Source organism: Ranitomeya variabilis, chromosome 2 (assembly GCF_051348905.1).
Source record: "Ranitomeya variabilis isolate aRanVar5 chromosome 2, aRanVar5.hap1, whole genome shotgun sequence".
Taxonomy (NCBI): Eukaryota; Metazoa; Chordata; class Amphibia; order Anura; family Dendrobatidae; genus Ranitomeya; species Ranitomeya variabilis.
The window spans coordinates 106889805-106906083 of NC_135233.1; the positions used below are offsets into that span (position 1 = coordinate 106889805).

The following is a 16279-nucleotide window of genomic DNA, read 5'->3' on the forward strand; positions in this document are numbered from 1 at the left end:
AGAGAAACAGACTGGGACAACTTTTCATCATTTTTATGAGACTAAATGTAACTACCACCATTAGAAAAATGTAGGAGCAGTTATTGCAGCAAAAGGCTATGTGTCATGGTTCTCAATGGCAAGAGACCGTAGTAAAGCATACAAAAGGACTAGCTCTTGGAAGATGGGAACTCGAGCTGACTGTGAGCTAAACCTACCGCACAACTAACAGTGGCCGGGTAGCGTGCCTACGTTTTATCCCTAGACGCCCAGCGCCAGCCGGAGGACTGACTGACCCTAGCAGAGGAAAATACAGACCTGGCTTACCTCTAGAGAAATTTTCCCCAAAAGGCAGACAGTAGCCCCCACATATATTGTCGGTGATTTTAGAGGAAAATGACATACGAAGTATGAAGATAGGTTTAGCAAATTGAGGTCCGCTTACTAGATAGTAGGAAGACAGAAAAGGGAACTTCACAGTCAGCTGAAAACCCTTTCAAACACCATCCTGAAATTACTTTAAGACTCTAATATCAACTCATGACACCAGAGTGGCAATTTCAGCTCACAAGAGCTTCCAGCCTCAGAAATATTCAAAAACAGAGAACTGGAACAAAAATGCAAAACAATCTTAGGACTACAAGTCCAACTTAGCTGATAGTAGTCTAGGAGCAGGAACATGCAACAGAAAGGCTTCTGGTAACATTGTTGGCCGGCATAGAAATGACTGAGGAGCAAGGCTAAATAGAAACTCCCACATCCTGATGGAAACAGGTGAACAGAGGAGATGAAGCACACAAGTTCAGTACCACCAATAACCACCGGGGGAGCCCAGAAACCAAATTCACAACAGCTATGTAATAAACCCAGACATAAATGCAAGGGAAAGTATGATGCATTTAAAGCAAACCTGTCAGCAGTTTTGGCTGATATAAGATAAGGCTACTGCCTGTCAGGCCCAGTGCCTGCGCACTGCAGTACTTTACTCTGCCCTTAAGAGGACAGATAAGTACGCCTGCGCAGGAGCGCGATGCCGGGGAGCAATGTAGCAACAGGAGGGCAGCATCGCAAGAAGATGGGAGGTGCCAGACCTAGACCTGCGACACCCATCGGACCAGACCGCCCCCCCCCCCCAGCTGAGTATAATAAAACTTATTTTTCTTATTTTTCAGGTCGGACTGGGGGCTTATCTACAGCATTATAGAATGCTGTAGATAAGCCTTGAGAGGCAGTGGCCGTATCTTATATCGGCCAAAACTGCTGACAGGTTTACTACATTTGTAAATGTGATAGAAATTGTTGCTGTAGACGACCATATTGGTAACCCTTTCCTCCTTCTTGTTATTGTCTGTATAAAGTGCAGTCTGTTTTATAGCAGCTATAACGAACGGGAATTGATGGACTAAAAAAGTGTGAAAGAACTACAGGTGCTTCACACAAAATTAGAATATCATCAAAAAGTTAATTTATTTCAGTTCCTCAATACAAAAAGTGAAACTCATATAGTAGAGTCATTACAGAGTGATCTATTTCAAGTGTTTTTATTTCAATTAATGTTGACAATTATGGCTTACAGCCAATGAAAACCCAAAAGTCATCTCAGTAAATTAGAATACTTTATAAGACCAGCTTGAAAAATGATTCTGAAATCCGAAAAGTTGACTTGGTCGGGGCTCCTTTTCCATCAATTACTGCATCAATGCGGTGTCGCATGGAGGCGATAAGTCTGTGGCACCGCTGAGGTCTTATGGAAGCCCAGGTTGCTTTGATAGCAGCATTCAGCTCATCTGCATTGTTGGGTCTGGTGTCTCTCATCTTCCTCTTGACAATACCCCATAGATTCTTTATGTGGTTAAGGTCAGGCGAGTTTGCTTCCAATCGAGCACAGTGATAATGTTGTTTTTAAACCAGGTATTGGTACTTTTGGCAGTGTGGACAGGTGCCAAGTCCTGGTGGAGAATGAAATTTCCATATCTGAAAGGCGTGTCGGCAGAGAGAAGAATGAAGTGATCTAAAATGTCCTGGTAGACCGCTGCGCTGACTTTGGTCTTGATAAAACACAGTGGACCTACACCAGCAGATGACATGGCTCCCCAAACCATCTCTGATTGCGGAAACTTCACACTAGACCTCAAGCAGCTTGGATTGTGTGTCTGTCCACTTTTCCTCCGGGACTTTGATTTCCAAATGAAATGCAAAATTTACTTTCATCTGAAAACAACACCTTGGACCACTGAGCAACAGTTCATTTCTTTTTCTCCTTGGCCAAGGTAAGACACTTATGGCGTTGTCTATTGGTCATGAGTGGCCTGACACAAGGAATGTGACACTTGTAGCCCATGTCCTGGATACATCTGTGTGTGGTGGCTCTTGAAGCAATGACCCCAGCAGTAGTCCACTTCTTGTGAATCTCCCCCAAATTTTTGAATGGCCTTTTCTTAACAATCCTTTCAAGGCTGTGGTTATCCTGGTTGCTTGTGCACCTTTTTCTACCACACTTTCCTTCCACTCAACTTTCCATTAATATACTTGGATACAGCACTTGGTGAACAGCCAGCTTTTTTTTTTTTAGCAATGACCTTTTGTGGCTTATCCTCCTTGTGCAGTGTGTCAATGATTGCCTTCTGGACATCTGTCCAGTCAGAAGCCATCCCCCTAATTGTGGAGCGTACTGAAACAGACTAAGGGACCTTTTTAAATGCTTAGGAAGCCTTTTCAGGTGTTTTTTTGTTAATTATTTTAATTTACTGAGATAATGACTTTTGGGTTTTCATTGGCTGTAAGCCATAATCATCAATATTAACAGAAAAACACTTGAAATAAATCATGGTTTGTAATGACTCTATATAATAAATTAGTTTCAATTTTTGTATTGAAGAACCAAAATAAATTAACTTTTTGATGAGATTCTAATTTTGTGAGATGCACCCGTAATACATTTTCCAACAGCAGCTAGAGTTTGGTCTTTCCCCAGGGACAAAGCACATCGGTGGAGATACATTCAGGGGCTCATCTGGATGTATAGTGATACTATCTTTACACTAAATCCCCTGCCCTCTAAACATAATGACATGCTTCTGTTTATTCTGTAACAGTCTACACAACAAAGCGGAAAAAGAGAAACATGGATCAGAATTAGCTAACTGACTGTGCCCAAGTCACCAATTTAAAAACAGACATATTTTCTTTGTTTTGTTGTTGATATTTTAATTGGAAAAAATCTACAAGAAAACAAGTTTTATTATAAAAAGTTTAAGTTAAATGCTGTTATTTCTTTATGACACTTTCTAATGAATGGAATAAAGCAGAAACATTAAAAGTGTCCCTGTAAATCTAAACATTATTTGAAGGTTTTTATTTTTGGAACTGATGAGAAATAAGAAAGAGTGAGAAATAATAATGCACATGTTATATCATCCATAAAGTATGGAAGGCACACAGAATGAACTGTTGATCAATGTATTATAAATTGTTACTGATGTTTCCTGCAATTACATGTCTCCAGATCATACTTTTTATTGACTAATGTTGGATTTGCTTTTGATCCTGCTCATACATGAGACCCATTGAATCTGGTAAGTGGATGCGCCGTAATAGTTTAGTCTTTTATGACTACGCATGATTTATGTTGATCAGCAAAAGGAAATGGAAGCAAAAACATAAAATAAAGGAAGCTCTATAGTCAGTCTTCAAGACGGCACAGAGGAATAATTGCAACTGATAAATATATCACTGTACTCCATAGACAAGTGCTATGGCTGTAGATCAAATTTTCATGCATTTTGCTGAGTGTCTATGACTTGTACATTGTACTGTTACTTTTCTTAGCTCATCTGGAAAGTCCATTAATTAAGTGGCAGCGATAAGTAATAATTAACATAGTGTTCTGGATGTGTAGGCATTGTAATCTTCACTTTACAGAGATCTTTCTTCAGTCACATATCTATACTCATCACTGTTGATATAATCCAAGAAATTCTACAACACAGTATGAAGAGCAGCTGACAGCAACCAGAAATTCTTACATTTGCTCTGAGAATTGGGATAATTTAATAATACAAAATACTTACCATATTCAATTTAAACTCAGTTTAGGCCAAGAAATTGGGGCACCAGGGTGACTCAGTGGTTAGCATTGCAGCCTTGCAGCGCTGATGTCCTGGGTTCAAATCCCACCAAAGACAACATCTGCAAGCAGCTTGTATGTTCTCCCTGTGTCTGTATGGGTTTCCTCCGGGTTCTCCGGTTTCCTCCCACATTCCAAAGACATACTGATAGGGAATTTAGATTGTGATCCCCGTTGGGGACAGTGGGGATAATGTGTGCAAATTGTAAAGCGCTGCGGAATATGTTAGCGCTACATAAAAATAAATATGATTATTAAGAAGTTCAGATTCCCAAACATTCCCCTTTTCGTCCATTAGCAATTCATCATAGGAACTGTTATGACTGTATAAGCACACTCACACGTGTTACATACAAATCAGGAGATACAAACACCTGAACCCAACAGGTCGCTGTTCAGACTAGGAGAGTCCCTAATCTGACTCTGATTTGTCCCTGATTAGGCGCACAGGATGGCACCCTATGTTGCATTTTTTATACCATTAAACTAACAGAGGGAATGATAAATTCCACTCATGTCTACATTGAGTTCCATGTTAATGCTTCATGCTTCTAAATAGGGATTTATCATTCCTGATTTTTTTGTAGAATGTACAGATAGACTAGAGAGATAGATAGCATATGCATCACGGTAAAATACGAAATATTGAGATACAAGATATATGCAATATTGATGTGGATCCTCTTGGTCAATCTAGGAGTGTGTGGAGTTGGGTGACTGATTAACAGGCAATGAAGGTGACCACTCTGAATTTGAAAGGAGCTGGATTAAGAGTTGTTGACCAAGAGAGTGTTTTATAGGTGCAAATAGCAGGAAAGAGGTCTCAAAAATGTATTTTAACCCCTTCCCGACCTGTGACACAGCGTATGCGTCATGAAAGTCGGTGCCAATCCGACCTGTGACGCATATGCTGTGTCACAGAATGATCGCGTCCCTGCAGGCCGGGTGAAAGGGTTAACTGTAACTTCACCCGACCTGCAGGGACAGGGGGAGTGGTACTTCAGCCCAGGGGGGGTGGCTTCGCCCCCCTGTGGCTACGATTGCTCTGATTGGCTGTTGAAAGTGACTTTTCACTTTCAATCAGAGCAATCGTAATATCTCACCAATGAAAATTGGTGAAATATTACAATCCAGCCATGGCCGATGCTGCAATATCATCGGCCATGGCTGGAGACCGCGATCTACCCCCGTCACCGATCCACCGCCCCCATCCTCCGTCCTGTCCTCCGCTCCCCTCCGTCCTCTTGTCTGCTCCCCCCGCAGTCCGATCTCACCCCCCAGCTGTCTGATCCCACCCCCGCATACTTACCGACCTCCGGTGTCCATCCATCTTCTGCATGGGCGCCGCCATCTTCCAAAATGGTGGGCGCATGCGCAGTGCGCCCGCCGAATCTGCCGGCCGGTAGATTCGTTCCAGGTACATTTTGATCGCTGTGATAGGTTCTATCACAGCGATCAAAATAAAAAAAAATAACCCCCCCCCCTTTATCACCCCCATAGGCAGGGTGGATAAAAATCAATGTTTTTTAAAAAAAATCAAAAAAATCGGATTTTTTTGATTTAAATCGGATTTTTTTGATTTAAATCGGATTTTTTTCAATAAACTGCTTTTTGAGGAAAATATTTTACCATCCAAAGGTTCTTCCATCATGAGATAAAGCTGAGTTGTTTAACTCAGTAGAATAAAGGCTGTATATGTGTAACATTCACAATGCCATGCTCTTCCAGAGGTTTCTGTAGGATTAGTGGGCAGTTTCTCTCCTATATTATCACAGACGCTCGCTTTACTTACGCAGTTCTCAAAACTGAATTTGAATCCGCAGAGGTCCCAGCCTCTTCTTCATGGCAAAAATGTTACAACATGAACAGAGTTGAGAAAAAGACCTTAATCCTATTGTTCTACAAACCTATGAATACAGAATCAACCCCTTCAGTGCCAAGTCCAAGAAGTTAGACAATATGTTTCTGATTGTTTGGAGTGGAATAGATCTGCACAACACAAGAAGAATGTGAATCTAAGTGTTTTGAGGAGGAAGGGCAAGCAGACAAAAAAATGAAAGTGAAACTTTGAGCACAATACTGCAGCATAGCCACAGACAGACAAGTCTGGATCTGTTTGTGTGTACGATCTGAGGTTTATTACATTCTTTCCTTATAATGGCAGCAGGCCGTAAAAGAGACCCAGTTTGGGAATATTTTAATGAAGCTCCTTCACCTATCGGTAAGGCAGGCATGCGTGCAAAATGCAAACGATGCAACAAAGAGATGCAAGGCCTGGTGGCGTGAATGAGGCAACATCATGAGAAGTGCGGTGATGAAGATGACCAAAGAAACACTTCACTATCAACATCTTCATTTCCCTTCTGGTTGCAGTTTTCATAATGTGATTTCAAACGGCAAACAAGTCCTTGGATATCCTTTTGACAGTATTTGCACTTTGCTCTTGCACCTTTCTTTCCAAGATCTGCTGCTGGCATCTCAACAAAATGAACCCAAATAGGGTCTCTCTTACGACCTGCCATGGCTCACACAGATCACTTATGAAGTTTGATTGTTACTACAGCCAAGTACTGCTGACTATCCAACAAGTTTGGGCATGTCAACTGAATGGAAAAAGAAACTAAACCAAAAGTGAAACCAAGCTAGAAGTGTGGAATTAAAGGGGCAGTATGAACAAAATGTGGAGGCTATTAATAGTTTATACAATTAAGACATGCTGCTTTTAAACACCTACCTATTGCCATATAGTAAAACAAAAAAGATTTTTACTTACTTTGGGGTCCCCCCCTCACCCTGGCGTTAGATCGTTGCCCCTAGTTTCGTCCGTGTAACTATGGGCGCACATGCGCACTGCTCTCACTTCTCATTTTAATCGTGATTTATATTAAAAAAAACCTTTTGATTTAAATCAGTGATTTAAATCATGATTAAAATCATGATTTAAATCGATCCGATTTAAATAGAAAAAAATCTTTTGATTTAAATCGTGATTTAAATCATGATTTAAATCGGCGTGATTTAAATCAATCCACCCTGCCCATAGGTAGAGTCAATAATAAAATAAAGAAAAAATATTTACTTTTATTTTTCCACCACGGTTAGAACTATAGTTAGGGTTAGAACTAGGGTTAGGGTTAGAACTAGGGTTAGGGTCAGAACTAGGGTTAGGGTCAGAACTAGGGTTAGGGTTACAACTAGGGTTAGGGTTACAACTAGGGTTAGGGTTACAACTAGGGTTAGAACTAGGGTTAGGGTTACAACTAGGGTTAGAACTAGGGTTAGAACTAGGCTTAAGGTTACAACTAGGGTTAGGGTTACAATTAGGGCTAGGGTTACAACTAGGGTTATAGTTAGAACTAGGGTTAGAACTAGGGTTAGGGTTAGAACTAGGGTTAGGGTTAGAACTAGGGTCAGAACTAGGGTTAGGGTTACAACTAGGGTTAGGTTTACAACTAGGGTTAGAACTAGGGTTAGGGTTACAACTAGGGTTAGAACTAGGGTTAGGACTAGGGTTAGGGTTACAACTAGGGTTACAACTAGGGTTAGGGTTACAATTAGGGTTAGGGTTACAACTAGGGTTAGAACTAGGGTTACGGTTACAACTAGGGTTAGGTTTACAACTAGGGTTAGAACTAGGGTTAGGGTTACAACTAGGGTTAGAACTAGGGTTAGGACTAGGGTTAGGACTAGGGTTAGGGTTACAACTAGGGTTAGGGTTACAATTAGGGTTAGGGTTACAACTAGGGTTAGAACTAGGGTTAGGGTTACAACTAGGGTTAGGACTAGGGTTAGGGTTACAACTAGGGTTAGGGTTACAACTAGGGTTATAGTTAGAACTAGGGTTAGAACTAGGGTTAGAACTAGGGTTAGAACTAGGGTTAGAACTAGGGTTAGGGTTAGAACTAGGGTTAGAACTAGGGTTAGGGTTACAACTAGGGTGAGAGTGACAACTAGGGTTACAACTAGGGTTAGAACTAGGGTTAGGGTTGCAATTAGGGTTAGAATTAGGGTTAGAATTAGGCTATGTGCACACGGTGCGGATTTGGCTGCGGATCCGGAGCGGATTGGCCGCTGCGGATTGGTAGCAGTTTTCCATCACATTTACAGTACCATGTAAACATTTGGAAAACCAAATCCGCTGTGCCCATGGTGCGGAAAATACCGTGTGGAAACGCTGTGTCGTGTTTTCCGCAGCATGTCAATTCTTCCGCAGCGTTTTACACCTGTTCCTCAATAGGAATCCGCAGGTGAAATCCGCACAATAAACACTGGAAATCCACGGTAAAGCCGCAGGTAAAACGCAGTGCGTTTTACCTGTGGATTTTTCAAAAACTGTGTGGAAAAATCCTCACATGAATCCACAACGTGGGCACATAGCCTTAGGGTTAGGGTTGGAATTAGAGTTAGGGTTGGAATTAGGGCTGGGTTGGAAATAGGGTTAAGAGTTTTCCAAAAATTATCCAAGGGTCTATATCATACATGCTGAAAGACAACGTCATGGGGACATCACAATACACTTTGCAGTTATTATAAGAGGTGGAGATAGAGAGTACAAGTTTCACCATTGCACAATGTGCAAAGTTTTCCAAAAAATTACTCAAAGGGTGAGCTACAGCAGCAAAGACAGCCCATGGAGAAGAAAGGTACTTTTTCTGGGAAAAAAACAAAAACATACACACTTCTAATTTTCTACAATTCTTTTAAGCTAGAATTACATTTTTTTCAATGCTTCATTTGGGTCTGTGTTTATGTCTCCATTTAAATAAACTAATAAGAAAACCTGAGAATCACAGTAGATCCTCAAGTCAATTCAGCTTCAGAGATATCAATCTGTCCCATTAGGAAGCATACGAAATTATAAATTAATTTCACCCGCCCTGGTAAAAAAGAAAGTGAGAACAGGAGCAGGCAACAAAAAGACAACCTATGAAGAGGAAATGGTTCTGCAGGTGGTGGCCACAGACAAATACTCTATTCTTTATCCCTCCTGACTGATCCTTCTCCAGTTTTGCATTTTGCTAGTGTCTTTGGCACTACTTGGTATCATGAGGCTATACCTGCATCCCATTCAGTTGGCCAGGTAATCTACTTTCTACAGGCATGTTCTATCACAAGAAGGTTTGTCCTGCTTCCAAGAACAGTCAAGACTTTGGAGCAGATACCAGGACATGGATCAAACACGATAATAGCCACACAGGTCCATAGAAGAGCTAGATCCATATCTGCTCCGTTTTTTCATGTATGAAAAGAATGATCACTGCAAGAACCCAACAAAATGACCTCAAGTGGGATACTAATGTGCATGACTTATCTGTCAGAAACAAACTCTATGAGGGTGGATTAGGGCCCTGATGACTTCTAGTGGTACCAGTACTCACAGTCGAGCACCCAGCAGATTGGCATTGGCCATAACACTACAGAATTTGGCAGGTCTGGCATTAGCACCACATTCTCTTCACAGATGAAAACAGGTTCATACTGAGCGCATGATAGACGTCAAAGAGAATGAAGATGTCATGGTGAACAAATGTCATCCATCTTGCCCCATTTAGTGATCATGTGGTTTGAGTGGCGTATATTTGTTGCGTCGCACAAACCTCCATCTAATAGCCAATGGTACACTGAATTCCGCCAAGTAATGCCACAGAGCGGGGAAAGGCGCAGGCATAGGAAAGGAGTATAGGCTTTATTGTTTTATCATGGACCAAACATTTAGTTTAAGAAGGGGTTGTCCTAGTAGTGGGCACCCCCTTTAAATGGTTGATGATTTTGTTCACTGACCATTGATATGTAATATTGTTCTCAATGGATTACACAATTTGTATTAGTAAACATAGTCAACATGAATCCTTCACTCAAAGAGATCCAATGTGTAAGTTAAGTGTCCCCTTAATTTTTTTGGCATCATGTATACAGATTAGGTATTTATTCACGTTTTATATTGCAATATTTAATATTTGTTAGTATTCAGTGTAGACTCCAAGTTAATTAAATATTTTCATTCAATTAACACGATGACACTTATTGATTAAAAAATCCACTCTTCTGTCACTCTGTCTTACATTTGGTAGGAACACCTAGGCGGCTGATTTAATTGAACAAATTAAATGGCTACAAACAGAAGAATTACTAAATTGGATATTAAAAGAGGAAGTGATATAAGTCCAGTAATGAATAAAACAAAAAGAAAAATGCATTGAATGAAGCTTGGTTTACATTCTGTCAATATCAACTAGAATAAATACACCACTTTATTTCTTCAAGACTCTTGCTGCATTATGTCTGCTCTCTGCCTGACAACTGCCTTTGTCTGGTTTCTAAGTAGCCCTACGGAGAGCAGCTGTACACGTTAATTTGAGGTTCAGTGCAATGTCAATTGAGTCTTAAAATGAGAACACAACAGCTGCACAACAATACCTGGGCTTCGTGAAAAAATGTAGCCAAGCCATTCAAAACTTAAAACAGTGATTTTAGATTTAGTTCACAGAAAGTCAAACTAAAAAGAAAAAGAAATAAAATACTAAAAAACAAAACAAAATTGTGTTTACCTATGTACAGGGCTTGGTTCACTTGAAGATAAGGTGCTTTCTGAACTCCGCTTTTCCCATAAAATACCTTTTAAATTAGTATTGTCTGGCGTTAACCCTGGAATCAAAAGACAGTATCATTTTTTTTAACAGTTTACAATAGGTAAATGATGCTTAAATCAAAAGTATAAAATCCCAACAATCTGAAAAAAAACCTGGAAAATTAATTTTAGAAATGAATTAAAAGCAAAAGAAACAAAGCAAATGATAACTATTGTAAATTAAATCACCGGTTCAACCTATAATAGTAAAACATATAATAATAATAATCTCCATTTATATAGTGCCAACATATTCCGCAGCGCTTTACAGTTTAACAGATTCAAACACAACAGTCATAAGTAAGAACATTAACAATACAATAATTAAAGCACAATAAGACAACCCTGCTCGTGAGCGCTTACAATCTACAATGAGGTGGGGGAGATACAAAGCACAGGAGCTTTTTTACAATGATGTATTTACAGTGATGGTCCAGCCATCTTCAGGGGGTGGGGGATAGATGGAGATAGTTAATGGGCTACACATGCGCCCTTACACATAAAATGACTGATTAGGGAACGTGATAGGCCGCTCTGAACAAATGTGTTTTGAGGGAGCGCCTAAAATTATGCAAATTGTGGATGGTCCTAATATCCTGGGGTAGAGCATTCCAGAGGATTGGCGCAGCATGGGATATGTCTTGGAGTCGGGAGTGGGAGGTACGGATTAGGTCATTTGCAGAGCGCAGCGGTCGGTTAGGCCGATAGACCGAAATGAGGGAGATGTATGGGGGTGCCGCACTGTGGAGAGCTTTGTGGGTGAGAACAAGTACTTTGAACTGTATTCTGTAATGAATGGGAAGCCAGTGTTATGACTGGCGAAGAGCGGACGCGTCCGAGTAACAATTAGCTAGATGGACAACCCTAGCTGCTGCATTAAGGATAGACTGGAGAGGGGAAAGTTGAGTAAGGGGGAGGCCAATTAATAGAGCGTTACAGTAGTCCAGGCGGGAGTGGATCAAGGCGACAGTGAGGGTTTTTGTTGTTTCCATGGTGAGAAAAGGGCGGATTCTAGAGATGTTCTTTAGGTGTAAGCGGCACGAGCGGGCAAGAGATTGTATATGAGAGGTGAAGGAGAGATAGGAGTCAGACACAACACCCAGACAGCGCGCCTGCTGCCAGGGTGTTATTATAGTGCCACCCATGGAGAGGGAAATGTCAGATTTAGGGAGGTTAGTAGATGGTGGGAGCCGAAGTAGTTCAGTTTTGGAGAGGTTGAGTTTCAGATAGAAAGCGGACATGATGTTGGAGACTGCAGACAGTCAGTGGCGTTCTGTAGCACAGCGGGGGTAAGGTCAGGGGATCACGTGTATAGTTGTGCGTCATCAGCATAAAGATGGTACTGAAAGCCAAATCTGCTGATGGTCTTTCCAATTGGGGCCATGTAGAGGGAGAAGAGAAGGGGGCCAAGGACTGAGCCTTGAGGTTCCCCCGACAGTGAGAGGAAGAGGAGATGAAGTGGAGCCAGAGAACAGAACACTGAAGGAGTGGTCAGAAAGATAGGAGGAGAACCAGGAGAGAGCAGTGTCCTTAATGCCTAGTGACTGGAGCCTAGAGAGTAGGAGAGGGTGGTCAACCGTGTCAAAAGCTGCAGAAAGGTCAAGAAGAATGAGCAGGGAGTGGTCACCGTTACATTTTGCTGTCAGAGGGTCATTGGTCACCTTGATGAGTGCAGTTTCAGTCAATTGTAGGGGGCGGAAACCGGACTGTGAAGGGTCTAGGAGGGAACGAGTTGAAAGGTAACAAGTAAGGCGGGAGTAGACCAGGCGCTCCAAGAGTTAAGAGATGAAGGGGAGATTGGAGACCGGTCTGTAGTTATTTGTGCAGGATGGGTCGAGGGCTGGTTTCTTTAGTAATAGATAGAGTGTTTGAAGGAGGATGGGAAAATGCCAGAGGAGAGGGAGAGATTAAAGATTGTAGTTAGGCGAGTTGTGATGACTGGAGAGACTGGAGATGTGAGGGAATGGGGTCGGTGGTGCATGTAGTCGGATGAGAAGAAGAGAAGAGCTTGGAGACTTCTTCTTCTGTGATGGGATCAAATGTGGAGAGTGAGCCAGGGCTGTTTTACTCTGTGTTTGGAGGCTCTGAGGGTGAGGGGAGCTACTTGGTCAAGGGTGCTTCTAAGAGTGTCATTGAAGTGATGTACAGCCAGATCAGGATAGGAAAAAGAGGAGATTGGGGACAATGATGAGTGTAGGGAGTCTGAAAGTGTGTGAGGGTTAATAGCATGTAGATTTCTAAATGTGTGGTAGGTAGGAGATTTCTGGGGTGGGTGAGGAATTGTGAGTGTGATAAGAAACAATGGAATGGAAATTATCAGTTTTTAACTACCGTACTTCAGAATTAAACATTTTTTTAAGGGTTTTCCCAAAAACAGCAGGTATAAAAGAAACAACAAGTGTAAAATGGCAAAAGCAGCCCAAGTCCCTCCAGGTGGCTATGATGAGGTTCCTTTGGAAAGATGGTCGTCATCGGATCTCTAAGCGTGTCCTTGTCTCCCCTAAGTCACAGGGAGGACTATCGGTTCCAGACATAATTAAATATTATTGGACTGCTCATCTTCGTAGAATCCCTTCGGGCCTCGATTTGGGCATAAAATAAATGGACAGAGAGAGAAGTTGTGGTTGGTCCCAATCTATCCTAATTTTCTGTGGTGGTCCCGGAGCCCCTTTTGGGCCTGATTCCATTTACAAGGGAAATCTGGCACTCATGTATGAAGACGTTTGGTTTAGCCTCTCAAAATTCACCTACGATTTCCTTCATATTCCAACCCCGGTTACCAAGCAGTCTTGAACATGCAATGGCCCATCCTTGATCCTCTGCGGGTCTATTTAGATTTGCGGATGTGGTGGACGGTGACACGCTTGAGCTGCTTTCATTTGATGAAGTAAAATCTAAATTCTCCATTACTAATAAAGAATTTTACCAATACTTACAAATCAAGCATTTTGCCTCCTCCCTCTTTGGCTCCTCGGGAATCTCTCTCCCGACTGATTTTGAGAGGATCTGCAGGTGGGGGACGACGACTAAAGGTTTGATTTCAGAAATCTATAAAATTATCTACTCCCCTCAAGATGGTCGTCAACCAAGGCATCCTTACAAGAGCAGATGGGAAACCATTCTGGGAGAGGAACTCTCACCCCAAAAACGGCATATCATTTGGGAAAAGGAGGCTAAATCATCTATGAGTACCCTCTATAAAGAGAATCAGTATAAGATATTAATGTTGTGGTACTACACTCCTGATCTTCAGAATAGACTGAACCCTGCGATTCCAAATGTGTGCTGGCGTTGCAGCCTAGATGTGGGTACACTGTATCATATCTTCTGGATGTGTTAGGAGATTCACAATTTCTGGAGGGAAGTGGGTTCATTGATTTCCAAGGTGCTTTATGCTGAAGTTGGACTAGATCCTACTATATATCTGCTGAATCTTACCCCTAGGGGGATGGGGAAGAGGTCGGAAAAACTGTTACTTCATATTCTTACCGTGCTCTTAATTGGAGGCAGGTTTCTTCGCCATGTTTCCTCCATCTACTCTACAATATTAATGACATTAGACGGATGGAGTATATGACCACGGTACTCAATGCAAGGGTGGAGTGCTTAGACTGGGTCTGGGCTCCTTGGGACTACTTTTGGGCGCAAAGATCACAGTGTCTCTTGTTTTTTTTGTCTGTTCATATTAAGGATACAATTTTGAGAAACTGCTTTAGCTTTTTTTTTTTTAATTTATTTCTTCACGTCGATGTGTTGGATGAGGTACTGACCCTCTTCCAACTTTCTTTGTCTTTGAATGTAAAAGATGTTTGTGACTGTTCTATATTTGTTATAACTGTTGTATCATCAATAAAAATTTACAGTTAAAAAAAATGGCAAAAGGAGTCACTCACTTTCCCATTCCCCTTACTGCTGCTATTCCAAAGCTTCCTTGGCTCCTGCTGGTCTCTGTTCACCTTGGCACCAGCAATGACTTGTCAAGATGACATGTAATTGTACTGCCAATCACTAGCTACAGTAGCGACAGGAATAGCGATACATCATTTCTACATCCAGTGATTGGCTTCAAAAGCCATTTGTAAAGCATCCTGAATAGAGACTGGCAGATGAATAGAAAAATCAGCACAAAAGCAACATGAATTCATAAGGCGAATATTACTTCATATTATTGTACACTGGTTAAAAACTGTGGGGCTGAATCCCTTTAAGTATCTGTCGTCCAGATCGTTTTTAAGCCATGGTTTCCAAATGTTTTAAGCAATAGGGAACCCATAGCTTAGAAATTGTTTATTTTTTATTTTCATGACTTGTCCTGCTCTGTACAGCTGCCCTGTATAGGGCTTTATGTGTGGTGTGTAGCCACTGTGTTGAAGACAGTCATTAGTGACTATTAGGGCAGAGGTTAGCTGTTGCAATGTATAGAAGCTTGAGTGTGGTGCCACACAGTTCCAGAGTGGGAGAAAGAATATATAGAAGTATAAGAAAACAGCCTGAGTAGAGTAAGATGGGACAAGAAGATGCACGCCAAATTGAAAGGAATCGGGTCAGAAAGGCGCCGGAGAACCATGCAAAGTGCAAATTGCCGAGTGTTCCAACATAGGTCTGCTACTAAAAACTGGTTGCCTGTTTGCCGAGATCTGCATAATATGTTGCCCAGCATGAGAAACATGATCTGTCAAAAACAGAATAGGAAAGGGAGGACCACAGAGCTGTGGACATAAAAGAAATGTTTGATGTCTAATACAATTAGCAAATGGGAAATAACCATGTGTCCACGGTACAGAAAATAGAAACAGAAGATAAACACTAGAAACATTTGCAGACATATACTGCCATTACTAGTGTGCTTCGACCAGGAAGAAGAGACCATTGGAGACTAGGATCTCTAGCGAATTAGTGAGGGCAAGTATTTTTTTCTCTAAACAGTCGAGTCCTTTACAAAAATATTTTATTTGAAGGTAAAGTTGGTGCGGCTCGATTTCCATATCCCAGTCCATAAGCCATTGACAGTGGTCTGTGGTCACTGGCCAGGAGCTAAGAACTGCCTTTTACCTGATGGCATTCGTGGCTTTTCTTTTGATTAGCTGGCTTGGGATGTTGTCACCATTACAGAGTGACGCCAGGTCATCTAATCAAAAGAAGAGCCAGGATGCCATCAAGAAAGATTGGAAGATAGCCGTAGGCACTACTATAAATTGTGGTGCACAAGTAGGTGCCCAAACCGTACTTATGTTGTGGATTAATCTCCTATTAGAACGTCAATCTGTGAAATCTCTGAGAGGTACATTGATGAAGGTCTAATCTGAGACCGAAACGTCAATATTGTATGTACTCTCTTTCAATTAAATCTCACTTTCATTTGACCACGTGTGTGCCAAGTTTATCCACGCCATCAAGAAAGAGGCGGTACTCACTCCCAGCCAGCGGCCACTAAGGGTTATCGTGGTCCATGGACTGGGACTGTGCAGATTGGTTCACACCAACTCTTTTTGCTGGACAACAGCTTTATGTAGATGAGAAGTTTAATTACTTGTCATGTAAGCTAC

At 41.6% G+C, this 16279-nt stretch overlaps 1 protein-coding gene across 3 annotated transcripts in view; it reads right to left on the minus strand.

Moving 5' to 3' along the window:
• The window catches only part of KIZ (kizuna centrosomal protein), a 211425-nt gene that overhangs the window by 51239 nt on the left and 143907 nt on the right, over positions 1–16279 (minus strand). For all 3 annotated transcript variants that reach the window (XM_077282783.1, XM_077282785.1, XM_077282784.1), the window contains exon 12: positions 10654–10750. In XM_077282783.1, the coding sequence (XP_077138898.1) occupies positions 10654–10750 (97 nt within the window). The remainder of the gene's footprint in view (positions 1–10653; positions 10751–16279) is intronic.